General features: G+C 46.2%; 1 protein-coding gene across 2 annotated transcripts in view; it reads right to left on the bottom strand.

The window, feature by feature from the left end:
* Positions 1–20,838, bottom strand: part of ELOVL5 (ELOVL fatty acid elongase 5) — a 72,970-nt gene extending 52,132 nt beyond the window's left edge. Inside the window, exons 1-3 of one of the 2 annotated variants that reach the window (XM_077290030.1) lie at positions 20,690–20,838; positions 12,604–12,670; positions 6,619–6,806 (exon numbers count right to left, since the gene is read on the bottom strand). In XM_077290030.1, the coding sequence (XP_077146145.1) occupies positions 6,619–6,806; positions 12,604–12,661 (246 nt within the window). In that variant the 5' untranslated portion in view covers positions 12,662–12,670; positions 20,690–20,838. Of the gene's footprint in view, positions 1–6,618; positions 6,807–12,603; positions 12,671–20,285; positions 20,381–20,689 lie in introns of those variants that run through there. The other variant, XM_077290032.1, reaches the window with a different exon arrangement.
* Between the last annotated feature and the right edge of the window lie 2,351 nt (positions 20,839–23,189).

Genomic DNA, 23,189 nt, shown 5'->3' with positions numbered 1-23,189 from the left:
GCCACTACACAGTGTTGGGAACTGTGCTACTACTATACCTGAGAATGGCCACTACACAGTGTAGGGAGCTGTGCTACTATACCTGAGAATGGCCACTACAAAGTGTAGGGAGCTGTGCTACTATACCTGAGAATGGCCACTACACAGTGTAGGGAGCTGTGCTACTACACCTGAGAATGGCCACTACACAGTGTAGGGAGCTGTGCTACTACACCTGAGAATGGCCACTACACAGTGTAGGGAGCTGTGCTACTATACCTGAGAATGGCCACTACACAATGTAGGGAGCTGCCTTAGGACAAATCAAACATGAAACTGCGGCTGATCTCGGAATTTATTTCTTCTCAATTTGACAGGAGACAATGACACCAGCACTGATTGGGCACCAGCGTTACGTGTCACACCAACCGCATGGGAGCACAGCGTGCCAACACTGCGGGAACGGCGCCAGCACGCGAGAGGAGTATAAGCTTTATTATTTTATGGGGGCCAAGAAAGAGGTATAAAATTCTGACCTCAGCATCTGAATTGGGTTGAGGCCTGGACTTTGACTGTGCCATTGCAACACCTTGAATCTTTTCTTTTTTGGACATTGTGTTGTAAATTTGCTGGCGTGTTTGGGTCATTGTACTATTGCATTGCCCAACTCTTGCACAGATGGCTGCACATTTGATAGCCATCCTTTTGTAATTGTACTGTCGTGAACTTGAACATTTAACATGCTGAGGCCTTTAGAGCTCTGGAGCTGTTGGCATTATCTCTGACCACTGAACGGTCAAAACCTAAGGTGAATTTGCTGGAATGTCCAATGCTTGGAAAATTGTCAACTGTTTTGAACGTTTTACCTTTTGTGAGTAATTCTTCTCACTGTAGAATGATGGACTCCAAATTGTTTGGAAAAGGCCTTATAACCTTTCATAGCTTGATGGGCAGCAACAGTTTCCTTTGTAGAATCACTTTGGATGTCTTTACGCATGCTCCAGACCAGCAAAGTGCCAAAACTTCTGCTTTTATAGAGGTGGTCACATTTGCTGTTAAACCACTAATCAGGGGCATTTGATGAGCAGCATATGGCTGCTATTTAGTCTCTTCATTCCTAATCAAAGCAGTAAAGGTTTACCTAATTAATGTTGTTTTTACCTAATCTTTAAACTTTCTGACTTTTTTTCTATTATGTCCTGATCTGTAAAGCTCGAGAATTCAAAGGTGAACTCATGACTGTATGTTGTAAAACATCACTCTGACAGATAACGACCAGAATACCCATATCTAATTTAATCCTGGACTATCTGCTTTTCTGAATGGTTGTCGGGAATATAGAGACTAATCTTTTGGCTAGCTATTAGTGTTATCGTGTGCTATTCCAGGTTAATGTAGCCTCAGGGGCTGGAGAGTCAGGTCAAATTTTTGAGACTGATTATATTTGCTCTCACTGGTCAAGTGTACTTTAGTCTGATCACACCATGGTAAAAGTGAAACAATTGCACTTTCGCCTATATCTGCACTGAACCACATTCCAATAGATAGTAACATTCACAATGCATAAAGTTGGAATACCGCTATAGCCCAAATGTCTAGAGAGGTCAATCGGTGCTACATCCCAAATGTACACAATAAAAACAGGGAGAAAAAAAAAAGGATTAATAAAGCTAAAATAGGTGACTCATTATTGTTTATGGTTTTGCAGCAGAAATATATTTTGGATATTTTTTTTGGATAAATACTATAATTGTGGTGTCATGTGGCGTAAAACTGCCATACAAGTGGGACATGTACAGCAAATGTTATTCTTGATCTGGATAAGTGTTAGGCTAGGGCACCACAGACTGAAATAAGATTTATACAAGATTACGTGTAAATCTCTTTTCACTAGTGACACATTGAAGTTGTCTGAGTTCTGGTAATATTGCACTTAGTGCTGTAGGGCCATCAGAGACTCAGGAGAATCACCAAACTGCAATCTTTAGTCTACATGGAATTGCCTGCATTTGGCCTTTTGGCACTGTTACGTCACCTGCAGCCTGTTCTCCAACTTTTTCCAGAGCTTGGTAGGAAAGGATGTGGTCCAATGCAGCTGTCAAGTTCATCATACTTGATGCCACAAAGCGGTGTATATTATGACATATGTACTTCATTCCCTCTTATTGAATGTGGCGAGTCTTACTTCAGTGTGCCAGTCTTAAAGGGGTTGTTCAGTACTAGGACAACCCCTTCTTGAATTAAATGTTTGGTCATGATAAAATAAAAAAACCTATACTCCTCTCCCGTGCGGGTGCTGTTCTAGCGTTGTCAGCACTCACTCTCCCCAGAGCTCTGGTGCGGGTGTTGTAACATGTGGTGCCCGGTGCCCAATCAGCGCTGGCACCACTGTCCATGCCTTCACACACATTGACTATGGAGAGGAAGTCAGGGCTGCAGCTGATCTCAGATTTCCTCTTCATGTTCAATCCATACGAAGGTGGGGACCGTGACGCCAGCGCGGATTGGGCACGTGTCACAACAACCGCACCAAAGCTCCAGGGAACGGCGCCGGCACGGGTTGCGAGTATAGGTTTATTTATTTTAATCGGGGCCAAACATATAGTTCAAGAAGGGGTTGTCCTAGTAGTGGACAACCCCTCTGAGGCAGACCTATGTGCACAGAGCCTGTACGGCAGTGTCCTGGGTGGCATATGATTTTTCATGGAAGAACAAACCTATGCTTATGGCGACAATTCCTTTGCTCTATAGCTCTTTCTGAATGGCATATTGGTAACCTGTGTTTGCATAAAGAAATTTGCACAGTGGTTCAATTACAAAGTGGAAATTGGGAAACACGCCATCAAAGACTGCAGGCAGGTGATCTACTTTTCATAGCAATGTAGATGGAAAGCTTCCTCTAACGACAGGGAAGTTCCACCCTAAGAATAGCTTTCCACTTGACCACAATTAGGACACCACTCGTTTTACAACTACTGTTTAGGCGACTAGAATGGGATCCTTTGCTTTCAGCTTTGTTGATGATGATAATTGCATCCCAGCAGGAAAACAATTGAAATCTTTCATGATAGAGTCCTTTATAAATAGAAGTGGTATTCCAGCTCGGAAAGTGATGGCTCATGACAGCTTCTTCTCAGCAGAGACTTGTGATGAACCCTGGCACTGTAAAAGAGCGGTCCTGTGATAAGTCCGGTCGTGGGCTAGAACAAGTCGGAACTTGCTATTTGTTTTCTTCAACGTTTCCCTCTAAGTCATTTGTGCAGGTAGCATTACTTCAGGAGCCAATGAACGCTTCCATACATATTCCGAGAAGTAATCCATCCAGTTATGCCCTGGTAACAGATCTGTATGTGCACGGCCTAGCTCTTTCTCTGTATTAGTCCTCTGGGCATTTAAAGTAGTCTGAAATCCACTTCACTTATCACAAGTTCAGAATTCGACTCTTTCCCTCCCCTATGCTTTTACACTGCAGCTTTACTTGCTCAAACTACCGTAATTCAAAATATTTGTAATTCCAGCGCAATCAAATTGATGCACAGTATCTTAGTTTGACGCATCATTGTGTCTATGTGATCCAATCAAGATTATTGGATTTCAACATTTCAACCAAGTAGTTTTTTTTCCAGAACAGTCTGTGTAGATTGCTGATAAAGGTATACAGTGTAACGCTGGTTCATTCATCTGGCGGTTTATATCCGCCGTTACACTGTTTCCCTTATTGGTAATCTGTACAGATTATTCTTTAAAATAAACGACTTGGTTGAAATGTTGGAATATAATCTGATAACAGGTCTACATAATGTTTTTTCCAGGTGCCAAGGTGTTTGAATGGATTTAGGGTATTTTCTGGGGGCTGAATTAAAAAATCCCATTACTGTTGCTGAATTGCTTCTAGTTTTTGAGATACTTCATGCATCAAAATAATGCATTCCCCTTATGCCACTTGTGTGTGATAAATACAATAGCTTTTGGTCTTTGGCTCTTTAACAGTGTCTTAGGTATTGAAACATCCCATATAATTATTTGGTATTTCAATTCGTAGGCTTACAATGCTATAAGCGACTTTTGAAGCCAGAAATATACTGTAATTAATTAACTATTAAATATCTCAGAAACTGGAGTCAATCTGGCAAAACCAAAGTCATATTCTTAATCAGCACCATAAAGGCAATATAATATCCCCCTGGTCACTGCCCCTATAGCTTTGTACATCGCTGTAGAGAAACCCAATAAGTGACAGCTTGGATAACTAGGCCAGGACACGTCTTGCACCAGAACGTAGATTATGTGATGGGAAACTCTGCTTTCCAGTCACAAAGAACATTGTGTGCCCATGTCACAAATTCCAGAATTATTTGCCGGTCTGGAGAGTGAGCATTCCTGCAGCTCTTACAATGACGTGAATTAACCCTTCACTGAGAATGAAACATTATATGCTGACCTCAGTCAGAAGACAAATCCCAGCTCCAATTGTAATATGATGATGACATGCTGGCCATATACATACAGCTCTGTTCACAAGACTGCATAGCCTCAGGGTTGTTGTAACCCGATGCATAGCATAAGATTATCATTTTGTCATCTATTGTGCTGTTGTGAAGATAATGAGATGTGTAATAATGGGAAATGACACACGGAAAACGTATTGAACACACTTACTGAAATGTATTTCATACTTGGTATGACAGCCTTTGTTAGTGATGACAGCTTCAAGACACCTCCTGTATGGAGAAACTAGTCGCATGCATTGCTCAGGTGTGATTTTGGCCCATTATTCCACACAAACACTCATCAATTCCTGAAAGTCCCGTGGACTATGAACTCTGAGCTTTAGTTCCTTCCTTTAATTTTCTATTGGATTTAGATCAAGCGATTGGCTGGGCCATTCTAGCAGCTTTTTTTTCTTTCTTTGAAACTAAATTAAGAGTTTCCTTGGTTGTGTGTTTGGGATCATTGTCTTGTAGTTAGCAGCAGATTTTTACCAAGAAAGTCTTGGTACATTTGTCCATTCATCCTTCCTTCGATCATATGAAGATTGCCAGTACTGTATGCTGAAAAACATCCCCACAACATATTGTTACCACCTCCAAACTTCACTGTTGGTATGGTGTTTGGGGGCAGGGTTATGACATAAGACTTTGTGTTTATTATGGCATCCAAACAGTTCAATTTTGGCCTCATCTCAACCGGCCTATATTCTCCCAGTATTTCACAGGCCTGCCTAAGTGTTGTTGAGCAAATCTTAAATGCTTGAACACACTTTTTGTTGAAGTCTTGCGTGGTGAGAGTGATACAGGCAATGGAGTTTGAGTGCATTACTGATCGTTTTCTTTGAAAAAATTGTACCTGCCGATTCCAGGTCTTTCTGTAGCTCTGTACAGGTGGTCCTTGGCTCTTGGACAACTCTTCTGATAATTTTTTTCTCTCCTCTGTCTGAAATCTTCTGGGGAACACCTGGTCGTGGCTGGTTTATGGTGAAATAATATTCTTTCCACTTCTGGATTATGGCCCCAACAGTGCCCACTACAGCTTTCCATAGTTTAGAAATTCTTCTGTAACTAATGCCATCAGTATGTTTTGCAACAATAAGGTTGAACAGGTCTTGAGAAATCTCACTAGTTTTATCCATCATGAGAGGTTTCTCGTGTGGCACTTTGGTAATGAGACACCTTTTTGTAGGCCAACAGTAGAACCAGCTGATATTATTTTTTCACTAAAGGGCAGGATAGCTTTCTAATCACTGATAACTGGTCATCATTGATTACTGGTCATCATTGTTTTTCCGGAATGGATAAAGAAAGAATTCAATTACAAAGCTTCTCTTATACTGTGCAATGTTAAACACGTATAGCACACGGATGCTATCTGTGTGCTACATGTGTTTTTTCATGGACCTATGGACTTTTATTGGCTATGTCATCCGTACTGCCGAAAAAAACGGACATGTTTCTATGTGATTTGCACAGACACGAGGTGTGTGTAAAAACACAGAGATGTGAGGAGCCCCATAAGTTATAATTGGTATGGGGGTACTCGTGAGAAAACAGATACCATATGTACTGGAAACAAGGACATGGGAAGGAGCCTTAGGCTATGTGCACACAATGCAGATTTGCTGCGGATCCACAGCGGATTTTTCTGCGCAGAAACGCTGCAGATCCGCACTGTGATGTACAGTACAATGTTATTCAATGGGAAAAAAAAAAAGCTGTGCAGATGGTGCGGAAAAATCAGTGCGGAATTGCTGCGGATTTCAAAGAAGTGCATGTCACTTCTTTTGTGCGGATCTGCAGCGTTTCTGCACGCCTCCATGATAAAAATCAGCAGTGGCAAAAACCGCTGAAAATCCGCACAAAATCCACATCAATTTCGCATAAAAACCACACAAAATCCGCATAAAAACCGCGGCAAATCCGCAGCTGCGGATTCTGCCAGATGCGGATTTTGTGCAGAAAATTCTGCACCTCTTTTCCTAAGTGTGCACATAGCCTAAGTCACATTGTAAATGATACGTTGAGGCTTTGTACCATAGTTCCTCTCTGCTTTGAATGTCAAACTGATGACAGACACAGAAGAAAAGTCATCATTAAAAATGATAGTCCTGGTGACAATATAATAAATGTGTGCATTCAATCTTACCTCATAAAACATGTAGAGTGAGAGCAGCGTAAGGCCGAGGTTATGGACCACCAGAATCCCTCTGCAGGACACAGGTTGTCTGTTCTTCATGTACTTAGGTCCATTCCATACAATAATTAAATACAGGACGGTGCACACAAAGGTGGGGATGTAATTATCCAACATGAACCAGCCTTTCACTCGCGGGTCTGAGGTAAAAAGAAAAGAACTTCACATGAGAGACTTCATAAAGCACAAATTACTATAGAGCTTATAGTCATTAAATGGCAAGTGACATCTGTAGGAAAAATGTCCGGCCACAAGCTCATCAAGTGCAGTCACGTGCCGCAGCTTTTCATGCATTTACAGCAGCTCCGACAACTTTTTGAGACTAGCAGGGTGCAAATCATTAATTAAAATATATGCCACAGAGCATAAATATTAAAAATGTTCTCCAGCCTATTTGATGAATTCCCCCTACAGTGTCAGGGCATCTAGGCCTACTGTAGCCTTAGCTCTTTTCTACAAAAACCATATATAAGTGATAGTGGCAAAATGCAATGAAGATAAAATAAAGGATGCAACTTTATATAGGCAAACCGCAAAACCAACGTCAATCAAAATTGAAAGTTACATTGGAAAGCAGAAATCACCAGTAGATATTTATTTTGGCGCTGTCATCTTCTGTCACATTACGTAAATTTCTATTTGGCCATTTCGTTCTCATACCTGTCTGTATGAAAACTGGGAGACAGCCCAATTACAGCTAAGGTTCCTAAAACGGCAGCAATATAGCAGAATGTATCATGGCACAACTGGGCATGTGTGCATGGCTCCTCCGTCCTCCCCCTGTTGTGTGCATGGCTCCTCCGTCCTCCCCCTGTTGTATGCATGGCTCCTCTGTCGTCCTCCCCCTGTTGTATGCATGGCTCCTCCGTCCTCCCCCTGTTGTGTGCATGGCTCCTCTGTCCTCCGCCTGTTGTATGCATGGCTCCTCCGTCCTCCCCCTGTTGTATGCATGGCTCCTCTGTCGTCCTCCTCCTGCTGTGTGCATGGCTCCTCCGTCCTCCCCCTGTTGTATGCATGGCTCCTCCGTCCTCCCCCTGTTGTATGCATGACTCCTCTGTCTTCCCCGTTGTGTGCATGGCTCCTCCGTCCTCCCCCTGTTGTGTGCATGGCTCCTCCGTCCTCCCCCTGTTGTGTGCATGGCTCCTCAGTCCTCCCCCTGTTGTGTGCATGGCTCCTCAGTCCTCCCCCTGTTGTATGCATGGCTCCTCTGTCGTCATCCCCCTGTTGTGTGCATGGCTCCTCCGTCCTCCCCGTTGTATGCATGGCTCCTCAGTCCTCCCCCTGTTGTGTGCATGGCTCCTCAGTCCTCCCCCTGTTGTATGCATGGCTCCTCTGTCGTCATCCCCCTGTTGTGTGCATGGCTCCTCCGTCCTCCCCCTGTTGTATGCATGGCTCCTCTGAAAACCTCGGCTTATACACGAGTATATATGGTAGGTGCTTTTTTGCCATGTTTTTGATACTTTTTTAAATGCATTTTTGTTGCAGATTTTTCCCCACTCATTAGTACCAGTGATAATTCCAGCAAAAACGCTGAAAGAACTGACATTCTGCAGACTTACATCTGTGCCAAATCTGCAAGTCACAAATTAGCAACGTGTAAATGAGACTTGAAGATTCTTACTCACTTTGCTGGCATTAGGAAACCCTCCAGATTTTGTGATAAATTTGCAACGTGTGCACAGACCCTAAAGGGGTTTTTCCAATGAGCACATTTAGCGCTTTTAAATGTTAAATGTATAATTGATCGGACAGCCCAACCTGTGTTAATGCGGAGTTAGTGCACATCCATGACTCATATCCAAAGTCCATAAGTTATGTGTGCACCACCGCTCTATTCACGTAGAGGACGTTAGGACCCACCTTCTCAGTGTTGGTGTGATTCCCATAGGTCAGAGACCTAGCCTTTCAAAAGGTGATGAATGTATTGAATGAGATTGCTCGTGTAAGAATATGCTTTAGCGCTAAACCATCACTGGCATTTCATCAGTTGAATTAAAGGGAATTTTTAAACACAATCTAAACTCCCTCCAAACTGTTAATATAGAGGATATAGTGAAAGGGGGTCATCCATACTTTTATTCATGCAATCTCTGACTTTCTGAATTAAAATCACTGTTTTAATTCATACGCAAATGAGGATGAAGTGCTGTTGGCGTGATCGGAGCTCCCCCGCTCTGTTTTCTGCCTAGTGCCCCCATCATCTGCTTGACTGACAGCTTATTGGCTTTACAGTCTAGCTAGTCAAGACGAGTACAAGAAAAGGGCGCTAGGCTGGGACTAAAGCTGGAAAGCTCTGATCACACCCAGAGAACTTCAGTCTTATTTGCATATGAATTAAAAAAAGCAATTATTTAATCAAGGAGAACAAATTGCATAAATAACAGTGTGGGTGATATTCTCTTTCACAGAGCAGCATGAACATATAAAAGGTTTGGGGGATGGTTTGTGCTGCTAGATTACTTTAAACTCATTTAGATTTTAGGTACTGGTAATAAAAAGAAGAAAAACTAAAATAAATTAATTTTGGGCCATATGTCTACTTTTATCTACTGTATATTTAGAGAAAGAATACTGGAAAGCACAGTGGATGCCACTCAATTACTGCATCAATGCGGTGTGGCATGGAGGTGATCAGCCTGTGGCACTGCTGAGGTATTATGGAAGCCCAGGTTGCTTTCAGCTCGTCTGCATTGTTGGGTCTGGTGTCTCTCATCTTCCTCTTGACAGTACCCCCTAGACTCTCTATGGGGTTAAGGTCACGCAAGTTTGCTGGCCAATCAAGCACAGTGATACTGTTGTTTTAAACCAGGTATTGGTACTTTTGGCAGTGTGGACAGGTGCCAAGTCCTACTGGAGAATTACATTTTCATCTCCAAAAAGCTTGTCAGCAGAGGGAAGAATTAAGTGCTCTAAATTTTCATGGCAGTCCAGTTCTTTTTCTCCTTGGCCCAGGTAAGACGCCTCTGGCGTTGTCTATTGGTCATGAGTGGCTTGACACAAGGAATGTGGCACTTGTAGCCCATGTCCTGATACCTCTGTGTGTGGTGGCTCTTGAAGCAATGACTTCAGCAGCAGTCCACTTCTTGTGAATCTCCCCCAAATTTTTGAATGGCCTTTTCTTAAAAATCCTTTCAAGACTGCGGTTATCCCCGTTGCTTGTGCACCATTTTCTACCACACTTTTTCCTTCCACTCGACTTTCCATTAATATGCTTGGATACAGCACTCTGTGAACAGCCAGCTTCTTTAGCACTGACCTTTTGTGGCTTACCCTCCTTGTGGAGGGTCCTTCTGGACATCTGTCAAGTCAGCAGTCTTGCCCATGATTGAGGAGCCTACTAAAACAGACTAAGGGACCTAATTAAACGCTTAGGAAGCCTTTGCAGGTGTTTTTTGTAAATTATTCTAATTTACTGAGGTAAAGACTTTTGTGTTTTCATTGGCTGTAAGCCATAATCATCAACATTAACAAATAAAAACTTTAAATAGATCACTCTGTTTGTAATGACTCTATATAATATAGGAGTTTCACTTTTTGTATAGAAGAACTGAAATAAATGAACTTTTTGATGATATTCTAATTTTGTGAGAAGGAAGCATCTGTACTACCCACACTCGTGACATATGTAGATAGACATCACACAAGTCAATAAAAAAGAAAGTGGCATCAGGCCTTGAGATGACGACAATGTCAAGGAACGTCAAGATCAGGAGTAGGAGTTTAGAGGGCTTAGAGCGCTGTTTTAATGGGTCTCAATGTGTATCTGCCACGGGGTTAATATGTGCTGACACAACCGTCATGCAAAGGTGCCTTCAAATAGCTACTTCAGCATTAAAAGTGAGCCATTCCTTCTAATTAGTAGAGCAGAAGTCTACTTGTAAGCTGACAGATCTAAAGTAAGACCTTTTCTTCAAAATACAGACAGACATGGAGGCAAAATCTGATAATGGGAATGTATCACGTTGACAATTGTTCACTAACTAGAACAGGATAACTGTAACTTGAGCCCCAATTTCTTGAATTCTATTTTCTGTGCATGATTATGGGGTCGCACTTTACCAGAACATGTAGAGATATGCTTTACAGCAGGCAGCCACATGTTCACCACAGGGCCCTGTGGTCTGGAGAAGACACACTCATTTTTATTAGCGTATAAAAAATGTTCAGATTTTCATTCCGAAAACTCGGACGATTTTTTTCTCACTTGTCATCCGTGTACAGTCTGTACATAATCCATTTTTTACAGCAGCTACTAATAAGTTACAAGACCATCTACTTCTTTTTATCTACTTAGTTTTATTGAGCATTGAGGCACAGAAAAGTTAGAAACATGAAATAGTACAAGGTTATGATGCCAGTGAGCAATGGGTAGAACGGCGCAAAGCTCTCATGTAGAAGATGTACAAGGGACGAGGAAGCGTGCGGGTCAGTGACATCATCGGGGAGTTCCCCGTGACCCACACCGCCATGGGCTCCCGGATGTGATACAACTTCTGGTCAGATCCAAGGAATCACCTGCGTGTATATTCGTGATGGGGCTTATTTAAGAGCAGTTAGGACACACTTCTAACTACGGTCCCTGAAGAAGCCAACATGAAACGCACGTTGGGGCTGGCGACGTGATGTCTTTCCTGGGGAACCATGGGTAAGAACACTTTTTCAAAAACTATGCATTGATGCAGATGGTCTGATGCTTAGTACTATTTACTAACCTATACAGATCTCAAGTTTTGGCTACATTAGCGGCACTCCTTCTGCACCCCCACACAGCTGGGTTTATATTGTATTTATAAACTTTAAAGCACTAGCACTCTTTCAGTAATTGATGCATATTATTTGAGTCTGCTCTCCCCACCCCAAATACATCTTCTACATGAGACACTTGCGCTGTTCTACCCCATTGCTCACTCGAATCATGACCTTGTACTGTTACATGTTTTTATCTTTTCTGTGCCTCAATGTTCAATAAAGCTATATGTTTTGTAATGAATTTTGAACTTTAACCCCATGTTTTTCATATTTAACTAATCTAAAAGTTATCACCTATACAGGAGATAATTGATTTGTTTAACTGGAATAAATGTAAATTACAAACAAAAAACTTGCAGCATAAAGATTTGATTTTAAACAATAGAATATTTTCTGACAATACAACCCCATTAATTTAAATGATAAAAATATTATATTTCTGAATACCCAGAAAAATATAATGAAAAGTAAAATAAAGGAATTTTCCACTACAATTTACTATAGTGTTGGGATTCCATACATTGGTTCAAGTTATAAAAAGCTGCACTAAGTTTCAGGCTCGGATCCTCATGCTTTCATTTACCTTCAGACCCCATAATTTGCGGGCGGTAATTTGACCCTTAATTTCAGTTTTGACTCATGTAGGCACGCCTCTCCCTACAAGAGGCGAGATCTGCCTTCACTAGCTCTCATGTACTGGCACCTGCAACTCAGTGCCATTCACATGCCTGTGCTGTATTGGTGGCTGATCCGGTGGCTGTGAAGGCACAAACTTCAGGTTTCAGTCTGCTGATCAACTTCGCTCTCAGCAGTAAGATTCCCACATCCTCAATATATCAATCCTTTGTAACAGAAATTGACCCAGCACTGCAAATCTTCTATATCTACATAATGTCAATTTTTGGTGGTGGAATGATCACATATTTGATATTGATTTTAGATATTGACTTCAATGGACAAGACAAAATCCACACGTAATGTGGAATGTGGTGGAAGTCTGACATCTGGCAACTCCACCGATCGGCTGGTATACGCCCCCGCAGAATCTAGTTAACATCTATGGAGCTGCAGCGTTCTGCTACATACTGTACATTGGTTACTTCTGGCTGCGACCCCATGGGTAGGCATCTAGGACACTTAGATGCTACATTAGTATGGTAAACATCAACAAATAACGAAGCATTTTACCTCGGGGCCCAAGCAAGTTGTCTATGTATCCATTCACTGCTTTATCCATGGCCTCCATTCCTTAAACCTACAAGGCAAGAACAAAATGTGTCTCAATCAGTAAAGAAAGCTTACAAGGGGTTGGCCGTGATCAAGGAAAAAACAGTGCAATAGAAAGGAATGTAATAAAATAAGAAAAGCATCACATCATCATGCATCACCGCTGCAGCCAATCACTAATCTCAGTCACGGTCACATGTGATGAAGAGTGTTGCTGCTTCTATTATTTTATTGCATTGCCCTCTTTGGCTGATTATTTCCGTGATCACAGATGACCTCCTTAAGGAAAGAACGAAAAGGGAACAGCAGACACGGGACACATAATAGAGGGGTAGACACCAAACATCCTATCTCAAACCCTTCTTCCCACCACAGGACAGGGAAGATCAGCTCTTCTCAGGGTGCGAGTCACTTCCAGCCTCCTGTAAAGAGGGTGGACGTACAGGTAATTAGGATCAGGGCTCGTCACTGCCTATAGTCAGCACTGGCTCATGCCTCTGCAGTGTTCTTTCTCTGGAGCTGTACATTACTGTATGATGCATCTACGTGGTGTGTGATGGATGCCTGGACGTGCATAGTAATGCTGTACACCGACGAGTCTGCTCTTCCTGTGTCAGAGGTAGTATGCCTGAGAATAGAATACCACCGAGACATCAGTGAGTTCCTATGGAGGACAAAGTGAAGGGAAACCTCAGACGGCCTAGTCACTTGCCCTAAATCTCTACTGCTTGGCTGGCTTAAAGGGCTTGTCCATTACTGGACAACCACTGCTTAATCAATTTAGGGGCATGTAGGAAATAAAAACAATGGACTTTCCGCAGTGGTGCTTGCCCAGCGACGTTGGTACTGCTGTTCTTAGCGGGTGGCATGATGTTTTTTTCTCATGTGGTTGCTGCAGCCCGAACATTGCTGGAACGGCTCCGTTGCAGGAAGTGACTGCCCACTGATTTTATTTTCTACCTGCCCCTCAATTAATTAAGCAAAGGAATTGTACAGTAGGGGACAAACAGTGCAGCGCAAATCCACACTGGTGGTCTCCAGTGGGATGATGTCCAGTTCATCATTCACCAGACCAATGAGGCCACTAATTGGGTCAGGTGACTGATGTCCAGGATGTCTTCGCATGCGTTTGACAAGTACAGAAAACCCCTTTCAGTCTGGATATCTCCTTTCAAGGAGTCAATTATCAAGACAACCCTCTAAACTTGGCCCTTCAGGCATTCAGGGCCTCGGAGAATGGTCGGTCACACTTTCCACACAATACCAGCTTGTAGTCCAACAGTCCTGATGTAAAGGAGCTTTACAATGCTGCTAATTTTCCATAAGCTGCCGGGAATACAACAATATACAGAAGCCCAGAGGCGTCACTTTTTACTTGTCACATGTCCCCAGTACCATGTCCAAGTGTCAGGTAACTGGGGGAATGTAGGCAGGTCTACACCACACAGTACGCCGGTCTACGCCACACACAGCTCTACGCAGCACACATGAGCGAGTCAACTCAGCTCTACGCCGCACACAGCACATGGGTATACGCTGCACAAAGCTCTACACTGCACACATGTGCGAGTCAACTCAGCTCTACGCCACACACAGCACACGGGTATACGCTACACTCAACTCTACACAGCACACATGAGCGAGTCAACTCAGCTCTACGCCACACAAAGCACATGGGTATACGCTGCACTCAGCTCTATGCAGCACACATGAGCGAGTCAACTCAGCTCTACGCCGCACACAGCACATGGGTATACGCCGCACAAAGCTCTACACTGCACACATGTGCGAGTCAACTCAGCTCTACGCCACACACAGCACACGGGTATACGCTACACTCAACTCTACACAGCACACATGAGCGAGTCAACTCAGCTCTACGCCACACAAAGCACATGGGTATACGCTGCACAAAGCTCTACACTGCACACATGTGCGAGTCAACTCAGCTCTACGCCACACACAGCACACGGGTATACGCTACACTCAACTCTACACAGCACACATGAGCGAGTCAACTCAGCTCTACGCCACACAAAGCACATGGGTATACGCTGCACTCAGCTCTATGCAGCACACATGAGCGAGTCAACTCAGCTCTACGCCGCACACAGCACATGGGTATACGCCGCACAAAGCTCTACACTGCACACATGTGCGAGTCAACTCAGCTCTACGCCACACACAGCACACGGGTATACGCTACACGCAACTCTACGCAGCACCGCAGCACACATGAGCGAGTCAACTCAGCTCTACGCCACACAAAGCACATGGGTATACGCTGCACTCAGCTCTATGCAGCACACATGAGCGAGTCAACTCAGCTCTACGCCACACACAGCACATGGGTATACGCTGCACTCAGCTCTATGCAGCACACATGAGCGAGTCAACTCAGCTCTACGCCACACACAGCACACAGGTATACGCTACACTAAGCTCTACACAGCACACATGAGCGAGTCAACTCAGCTCTATGCCACACAGCACACGGGTATACGCCGCACACAGCTCTACGCAGCTCTACGCCACACACAGCACACGGGTATACGCCGCACACAGCTCTACGCAGCTCTCATGAGCGAGTCAACTCAGCTCTACGCCACAAACAGCACACGGGTATACGCTACACTCAGCTCTATGCAGCACACATGTGCAAGTCAACTCGACTCTACGCCACACACAGCACACAGGTATACGCCTCTACGCCACACAGGTATACGCCGCACACAGCTCTACGCAGCACACATGTGCAAGTCAACTCAGCTCTACGCCACACACAGCACACAGGTATACGCCGCACACAGCTCTACGCAGCACACATGTGCAAGTCAACTCAGCTCTACGCCACACACAGCACACGGGTATACGCCGCACACAGCTCTACGCAGCACTCATGAGCGAGTCAACTCAGCTCTATGCCACACACAGCACATGGGTATACGCTACACTCAACTCTATGCAGCACACATGTGCATGTCAACTCGACTCTACGCCACACACTGCACACAGGTATACGCCGCACACAGCTCTATGCAGCACACATGAGCGAGTCAACTCGACTATAAGCCACACACAGCTCTATGCAGCACACATGAGCGAGTCAACTCGATTATACACCACACACAGCACACAGGTATATGCAGCACACGAGAGAGTCAACTTGACTCTACGCCACACACAGCACACAGGTATACGCCGCAGTCAGCTCTACACAGCACACATGAGCAAGTCAACTCAGCCCTACGCCACACACAGCACACTGGAATATGCCGCACACAGCTCTACGCAGCACACAAGCACGAGTCAACTCGGCTCTACGCCACACACAGCACACAGGTATACGCTGCACTCAGCTCTACACAGCACACATGAGCGAGTCAACTCAGCTCTACGCCACACACAGCACACAGGTATACGCTGCACACAGCTGTACACCACACACATGAGCGAGTCAACTCAGCCCTACGCCACACACAGCACACGGGTATACGCTGCACTCAGCTCTAAACCGCACAAGCGTCTACGCCACACGCGTATGCATACCATAAGCGGTATGCAGATTTAGGCCACATACAGGATGCAGGTCTAAGCCGCATGCAGTACGCAAGTCCACATCGTACACAGTACGCGGGTCTATGTCACACACAGTACGCAAGTCCACATCGTACACAGTACACGAGTCTATGTCACACACAGTACGCAGGTCCACATCGTACACAGTACACGGGTCTATGTCACACACAGTACGCAAGTCCACATCGTACGCAGTACGCGGGTCTATGTCACACACAGTACGCAGGTCCACATCGTACACAGTACGCGGGTCTATGTCACACACAGTATGCAGGTCCACATCGTACACAGTACACGGGTCTATGTCACACACAGTACACAGGTCCACATCGTACACAGGTCTATGTCACACACAGTACGCAGGTCCACATCGTACACAGTACACGGGTTTATGTCACACACAGTACGCAGGTCCACATCGTACACAGTACACGGGTCTATGTCACACACAGTACACAGGTCTATGTCACACACAGTACGCGGGTCTATGTCACACACAGTACGCAGGTCCACATCGTACACAGTACGCGGGTCTATGTCACACACAGTACACAGGTCTATGTCACACACAGTACGCGGGTCTATGTCACACACAGTACGCAGGTCCACATCGTACACAGTACACGGGTCTATGTCACACACAGTACGCAGGTCCATGTCACACACAGTACGCGGGTCTATGTCACACACAGTACGCGGGTCCACATCGTACACAGTACGCGGGTCTATGTCACACACAGTACACAGGTCTATGTCACACACAGTACGCGGGTCTATGTCACACACAGTACGCAGGTCTATGTCACACACAGTACGAAGGTCTATGTCACACACAGTACGCGGTCTATGTCACACACAGTACGCAGGTCTATGTCACACACAGTACGCGGGTCTATGTCACACACAGTACGCAGGTCCACATCGTACACAGTACACGGGTCTATGTCACACACAGTACGCGGGTCCACATCGTACACAGTACGCGGGTCTATGTCACACACAGTACACAGGTCTATGTCACACACAGTACGCGGGTCTATGTCACACACAGTACGCAGGTCTATGTCACACACAGTACGCAGGTCTATGTCACACACAGTACGCGGGTCTATGTCACACACAGTACGCAGGTCTATGTCACACACAGTACGCGGGTCTATGTCACACACAGTACGCAGGTCCACATCGTACACAGTACGCGGGTCTATGTCACACACAGTACGCAGGTCTATGTCACACACAGTACGCAGGTCTATGTCACACACAGTACACAGGTCCACATCGTACACAGTACACGGGTCTATGTCACACACAGTACGCGGGTCTATGTCACACACAGTACGCAGGTCCACATCGTACACAGTACGCGGGTCTATGTCACACACAGTACGCAGGTCTATGTCACACACAGTACACAGGTCTATGTCACACACAGTACACGGGTCTATGTCACACACAGTACGCAGGTCCACAAAGTACACAGTACACGGGTCTATGTCACACACAGTACGCAGGTCCACATCGTACACAGTACACGGGTCTATGTCACACACAGTACGCAGGTCCACATCGTACACAGTACACGGGTCTATGTCACACACAGTACACGGGTCTATGTCACACACAGTACGCAGGTCCACATCGTACACAGTACACGGGTCTATGTCACACACAGTACGCAGGTCCACATCGTACACAGTACACAGGTCTATGTCACACACAGTACGCAGGTCCACATCGTACACAGTACACGGGTCTATGTCACACACAGTACACGGGTCTATGTCACACACAGTACGCAGGTCCACATCGTACACAGTACACAGGTCTATGTCACACACAGTACGCAGGTCCACATCGTACACAGTACACGGGTCTATGTCACACACAGTACACGGGTCTATGTCACACACAGTACGCAGGTCCACATCGTACACAGTACACGGGTCTATGTCACACACAGTACGCAGGTCCACATCGTACACAGTACACAGGTCTATGTCACACACAGTACGCAGGTCCACATCGTACACAGTACACGGGTCTATGTCACACACAGTACACGGGTCTATGTCACACACAGTACGCAGGTCCACATCGTACACAGTACACAGGTCTATGTCACACACAGTACGCAGGTCCACATCGTACACAGTACACGGGTCTATGTCACACACAGTACACAGGTCTATGTCACACACAGTACGCAGGTCCACATCGTACACAGTACACAGGTCTATGTCACACAAAGTACGCAGGTCCACATCGTACACAGTACACAGGTCTATGTCACACACAGTACGCAGGTCCACATCGTACACAGTACACAGGTCTATGTCACACACAGTACGCAGGTCCACATCGTACACAGTACACAGGTCTATGTCACACACAGTACGCAGGTCCACATCGTACACAGTACACGGGTCTATGTCACACACAGTACACGGGTCTATGTCACACACAGTACGCAGGTCCACATCGTACACAGTACACGGGTCTATGTCACACACAGTACGCAGGTCCACATCGTACACAGTACACGGGTCTATGTCACACAAAGTACGCAGGTCCACATCGTACACAGTACACAGGTTTATGTCACACACAGTACGCAGGTCCACATCGTACACAGTACACGGGTCTATGTCACACACAGTACACGGGTCTATGTCACACACAGTACGCAGGTCCACATCGTACACAGTACACAGGTCTATGTCACACACAGTACGCAGGTCCACATCGTACACAGTACACGGGTCTATGTCACACACAGTACACGGGTCTATGTCACACACAGTACGCAGGTCCACATCGTACACAGTACACGGGTCTATGTCACACACAGTACGCAGGTCCACATCGTACACAGTACACAGGTCTATGTCACACACAGTACGCAGGTCCACATCGTACACAGTACACGGGTCTATGTCACACACAGTACACGGGTCTATGTCACACACAGTACGCAGGTCCACATCGTACACAGTACACAGGTCTATGTCACACAAAGTACGCAGGTCCACATCGTACACAGTACACAGGTCTATGTCACACACAGTACGCAGGTCCACATCGTACACAGTACACAGGTCTATGTCACACACAGTACGCAGGTCCACATCGTACACAGTACACAGGTCTATGTCACACACAGTACGCAGGTCCACATCGTACACAGTACGCGGTCTATGTCACACACAGTACACGGGTCTATGTCACACACAGTACACGGGTCTATGTCACACACAGTACGCAGGTCCACATTGTACACAGTACACGGGTCTATGTCACACACAGTACGCAGGTCCACATCGTACACAGTACACGGGTCTATGTCACACAAAGTACGCAGGTCCACATCGTACACAGTACACAGGTCTATGTCACACACAGTACGCAGGTCCACATCGTACACAGTACACGGGTCTATGTCACACACAGTACGCAGGTCCACATCGTACACAGTACACGGGTCTATGTCACACAAAGTACGCAGGTCCACATCGTACACAGTACACAGGTCTATGTCACACACAGTACGCGGGTCTATGTCACACACAGTACACAGGTCTATGTCACACACAGTACGCGGGTCTATGTCACACACAGTACGCGGGTCCACATCGTACACAGTACGCGGGTCTATGTCACACACAGTACACGGGTCTATGTCACACACAGTACACAGGTCTATGTCACACACAGTACGCAGGTCCACATCGTACACAGTACACGGGTCTATGTCACACACAGTACGCGGGTCTATGTCACACACAGTACGCGGGTCTATGTCACACACAGTACGCAGGTCCACATCGTACACAGTACGCGGGTTTATGTCACTGCCAGAAACAAACAGGGTCCTTTCATCGAATCAAGGAAACTGAAAATGTGTTGCCTATAGCAACCAATCAGATTGCAGCTTGTGTTCTGTAACCAGGTGTGGAAAATGAAAGCTGAACTATGATTGGTTCCTCAGCTAAAAGTGTGCACCATTAAGATGGGTGAGACTGGCACCGAATATTCTAGAAGAAACGTCAGGGCACAGAACATACCGGGTCGGGGATGCGGCGGGTACCACTCCGTTATCAGAGATGTAACAGGTGCTGGAAGTGACAGCGGACAAGTGACATGTGGCAGCTCTGCACGGGCTCTGATTGGCCGGCCAGAAGTGCGGAGATCAGAGGGGAGGGCGGGGAAGGAGGACCCCGAAAAGCAGAGGAAGCGAGAGCGGCGCTGCCCATATATAGCGGGAGTCCGTGAGGCTGACATCACCGGGTGTCACATGGACCGTGTGTGCCTGCGGGGAGAACACATGTGGCGGGGCAGCCCGACCCCATCACAGCGCGCCCCCATCACCGGACGCCCCGTCCCGCAGTCTGTCCCCGCACAGGAACAACTCCGTACAAGTCGCCACCAGCGCAGGACGGAGCCGCGCCCGCTCCCCAGCGCTCATTACCGTTCTGTGGCCGCCGGCCGCTGCCTTTCTGTGTCCCGCGGTGTCACTCCTGGATGGCTCCCGGCTCAGAAGCGGCACTGGCTGTGTGTGACTCCGCTCTCCGCCCAGCCCCGGCCGGCACTGTGCTCCACACCGCCCCGCCCCCAGGTGGAGTCCGGCCGCTCCCAGCCACACAGCGCGGGGACCGGGGACGCGTGAGGAGGCTCGCCTGATGGGAAGGCGGGAGATGGCGGGGACCGGGGACAAATGACGGAGGAGGGAGGCGACAGAGCGGGGTGACCGGAGCTGGCAGGAGCTGCTGCGACAGCGGCCATAAACTCATCACACAACTAGTTATCACTTGTGTCTGTTATCTGTCTGTGCCGAAATGTCTGAGAGCGGTCTCCTCTATATCACCTGTCTCCTCATCATCATCATCATTTGTCTCCTCTACATCACCTGTCTCATCATCATCTGTCTCCCGTACATCATGTCTCCCCTACATCACCTGTCTCCCCTACATCACCTGTCTCCCCTACATCACCTGTCTCCCCTACATCATCTGTCTCCTCTATATCATCTGTCTCCTCTATATCATCTGTCTCCTCTACATCATCTGTCTCCCCTGCATCACCTGTCTCCTCTATATCACCTGTCTCCCCTACATCACCTGTCTCCTCTATATCATGTCTCCCCTACATCACCTGTCTCCTCTACATCATCTGTCTCCTCTATATCATCTGTCTCACCTACATCATCATATCATCTGTCTCCCCTACATCACCTGTCTCCTCTACATCACCTGTCTCATCATCATCTGTCTCCCGTACATCATGTCTCCCCTACATCATCTGTCTCCTCTACATCATCTGTCTCTTCTACATCATCTGTCTCCCCTACATCACCTGTCTCCTCTACATCATCTGTCTCCCCTACATCACCTGTCTCCTCTACATCATCTGTCTCCCCTACATCACCTGTCTCCTCTACATCATCTGTCTCCCCTACATCACCTGTCTCCTCTACATCATCTGTCTCCTCTGCATCATCTGTCTCCCCTACATCATCTGTCTCCTCTGCATCATCTGTCTCCCCTACATCACCTGTCTCCTCTACATCATCTGTCTCCTCTATATCATCTGTCTCCTCTACATCATCTGTCTCCTCTATATCATGTCTCCTCTATATCATCTGTCTCCTCTGCATCATCTGTCTCCTCTACATCACCTGTCTCATCATCATCTGTCTCCCGTACATCATGTCTCCCCTACATCATCTGTCTCCCCTACATCATCTGTCTCCTCTGCATAATCTGTCTCCTCTGCATCATCTGTCTCCTCTACATCAACTGTCTCCTCTACATCACCTGTCTCATCATCATCTGTCTCCCGTACATCATGTCTCCCCTACATCATCTGTCTCCCCTACATCATCTGTCTCCTCTGCATCATCTGTCTCCTCTACATCACCTGTCTCATCATCATCTGTCTCCCGTACATCATGTCTCCCCTACATCATCTGTCTCCTCTACATCATCTGTCTCCCCTACATCACCTGTCTCCTCTATATCACCTGTCTCCCCTACATCACCTGTCTCCTCTATATCATCTGTCTCCCCTACATCACCTGTCTCCTCTATATCATCTGTCTCCCCTACATCATCTGTCTCCCCTGCATCACCTGTCTCCTCTATATCACCTGTCTCCCCTACATCACCTGTCTCCTCTATATCATCTGTCTCCCCTACATCACCTGTCTCCTCTATATCATCTGTCTCCCCTACATCATCTGTCTCCTCTGCATCATGTCTCCTCTGCATCATCTGTCTCCTCTACATCATCTGTCTCCTCTGCATCATGTCTCCTCTACATCATCTGTCTTCTCTTCGTCATCTGTCTCCCTTACATCATCTGTCTCCCCTACATCATCTATCTTCCCTACATCATCTGTCTCCCTTACATCATCTGTCTCCTCTTCGTCATCTGTCTCCCTTACATCATCTGTCTCCCTTACATCATCTGTCTCTTCTTCATCATCTGTCTCCATCATCTGTCTCCCCTAAATCATCTGTCTCCCCTACATCATCTGTCTCTTCTTCATCATCTGTCTCTTCTTCATCATCTGTCTCCCCTAAATCATCTGTCTCCCCTACATCATCTGTCTCCCTTACATCATCTGTCTCCCCTACATCATCTGTCTCTTCTTCATCATCTGTCTCCCCTAAATCATCTGTCTCCCCTACATCATCTGTCTCTTCTTCATCATCTGTCTCTTCTTCATCATCTGTCTCCCCTAAATCATCTGTCTCCCCTACATCATCTGTCTCCCTTACATCATCTGTCTCCCCTACATCATCTGTCTCTTCTTCATCATCTGTCTCCCCTAAATCATCTGTCTCCCCTACATCATGTCTCCCCTACATCATCTGTCTCCCCTAAATCATCTGTCTCCCCTACATCATCTGTCTCCCCTACATCATCTGTCTCCTCTGCATCATCTGTCTCCCCTACATCATCTGTCT

This window comes from Ranitomeya variabilis, chromosome 2 (assembly GCF_051348905.1).
Source record: "Ranitomeya variabilis isolate aRanVar5 chromosome 2, aRanVar5.hap1, whole genome shotgun sequence".
NCBI classification, from domain to species: domain Eukaryota; kingdom Metazoa; phylum Chordata; class Amphibia; order Anura; family Dendrobatidae; genus Ranitomeya; species Ranitomeya variabilis.
Note: the sequence above shows the minus strand (reverse complement) of the source record. Positions and strands in the feature narration are given on the sequence as shown.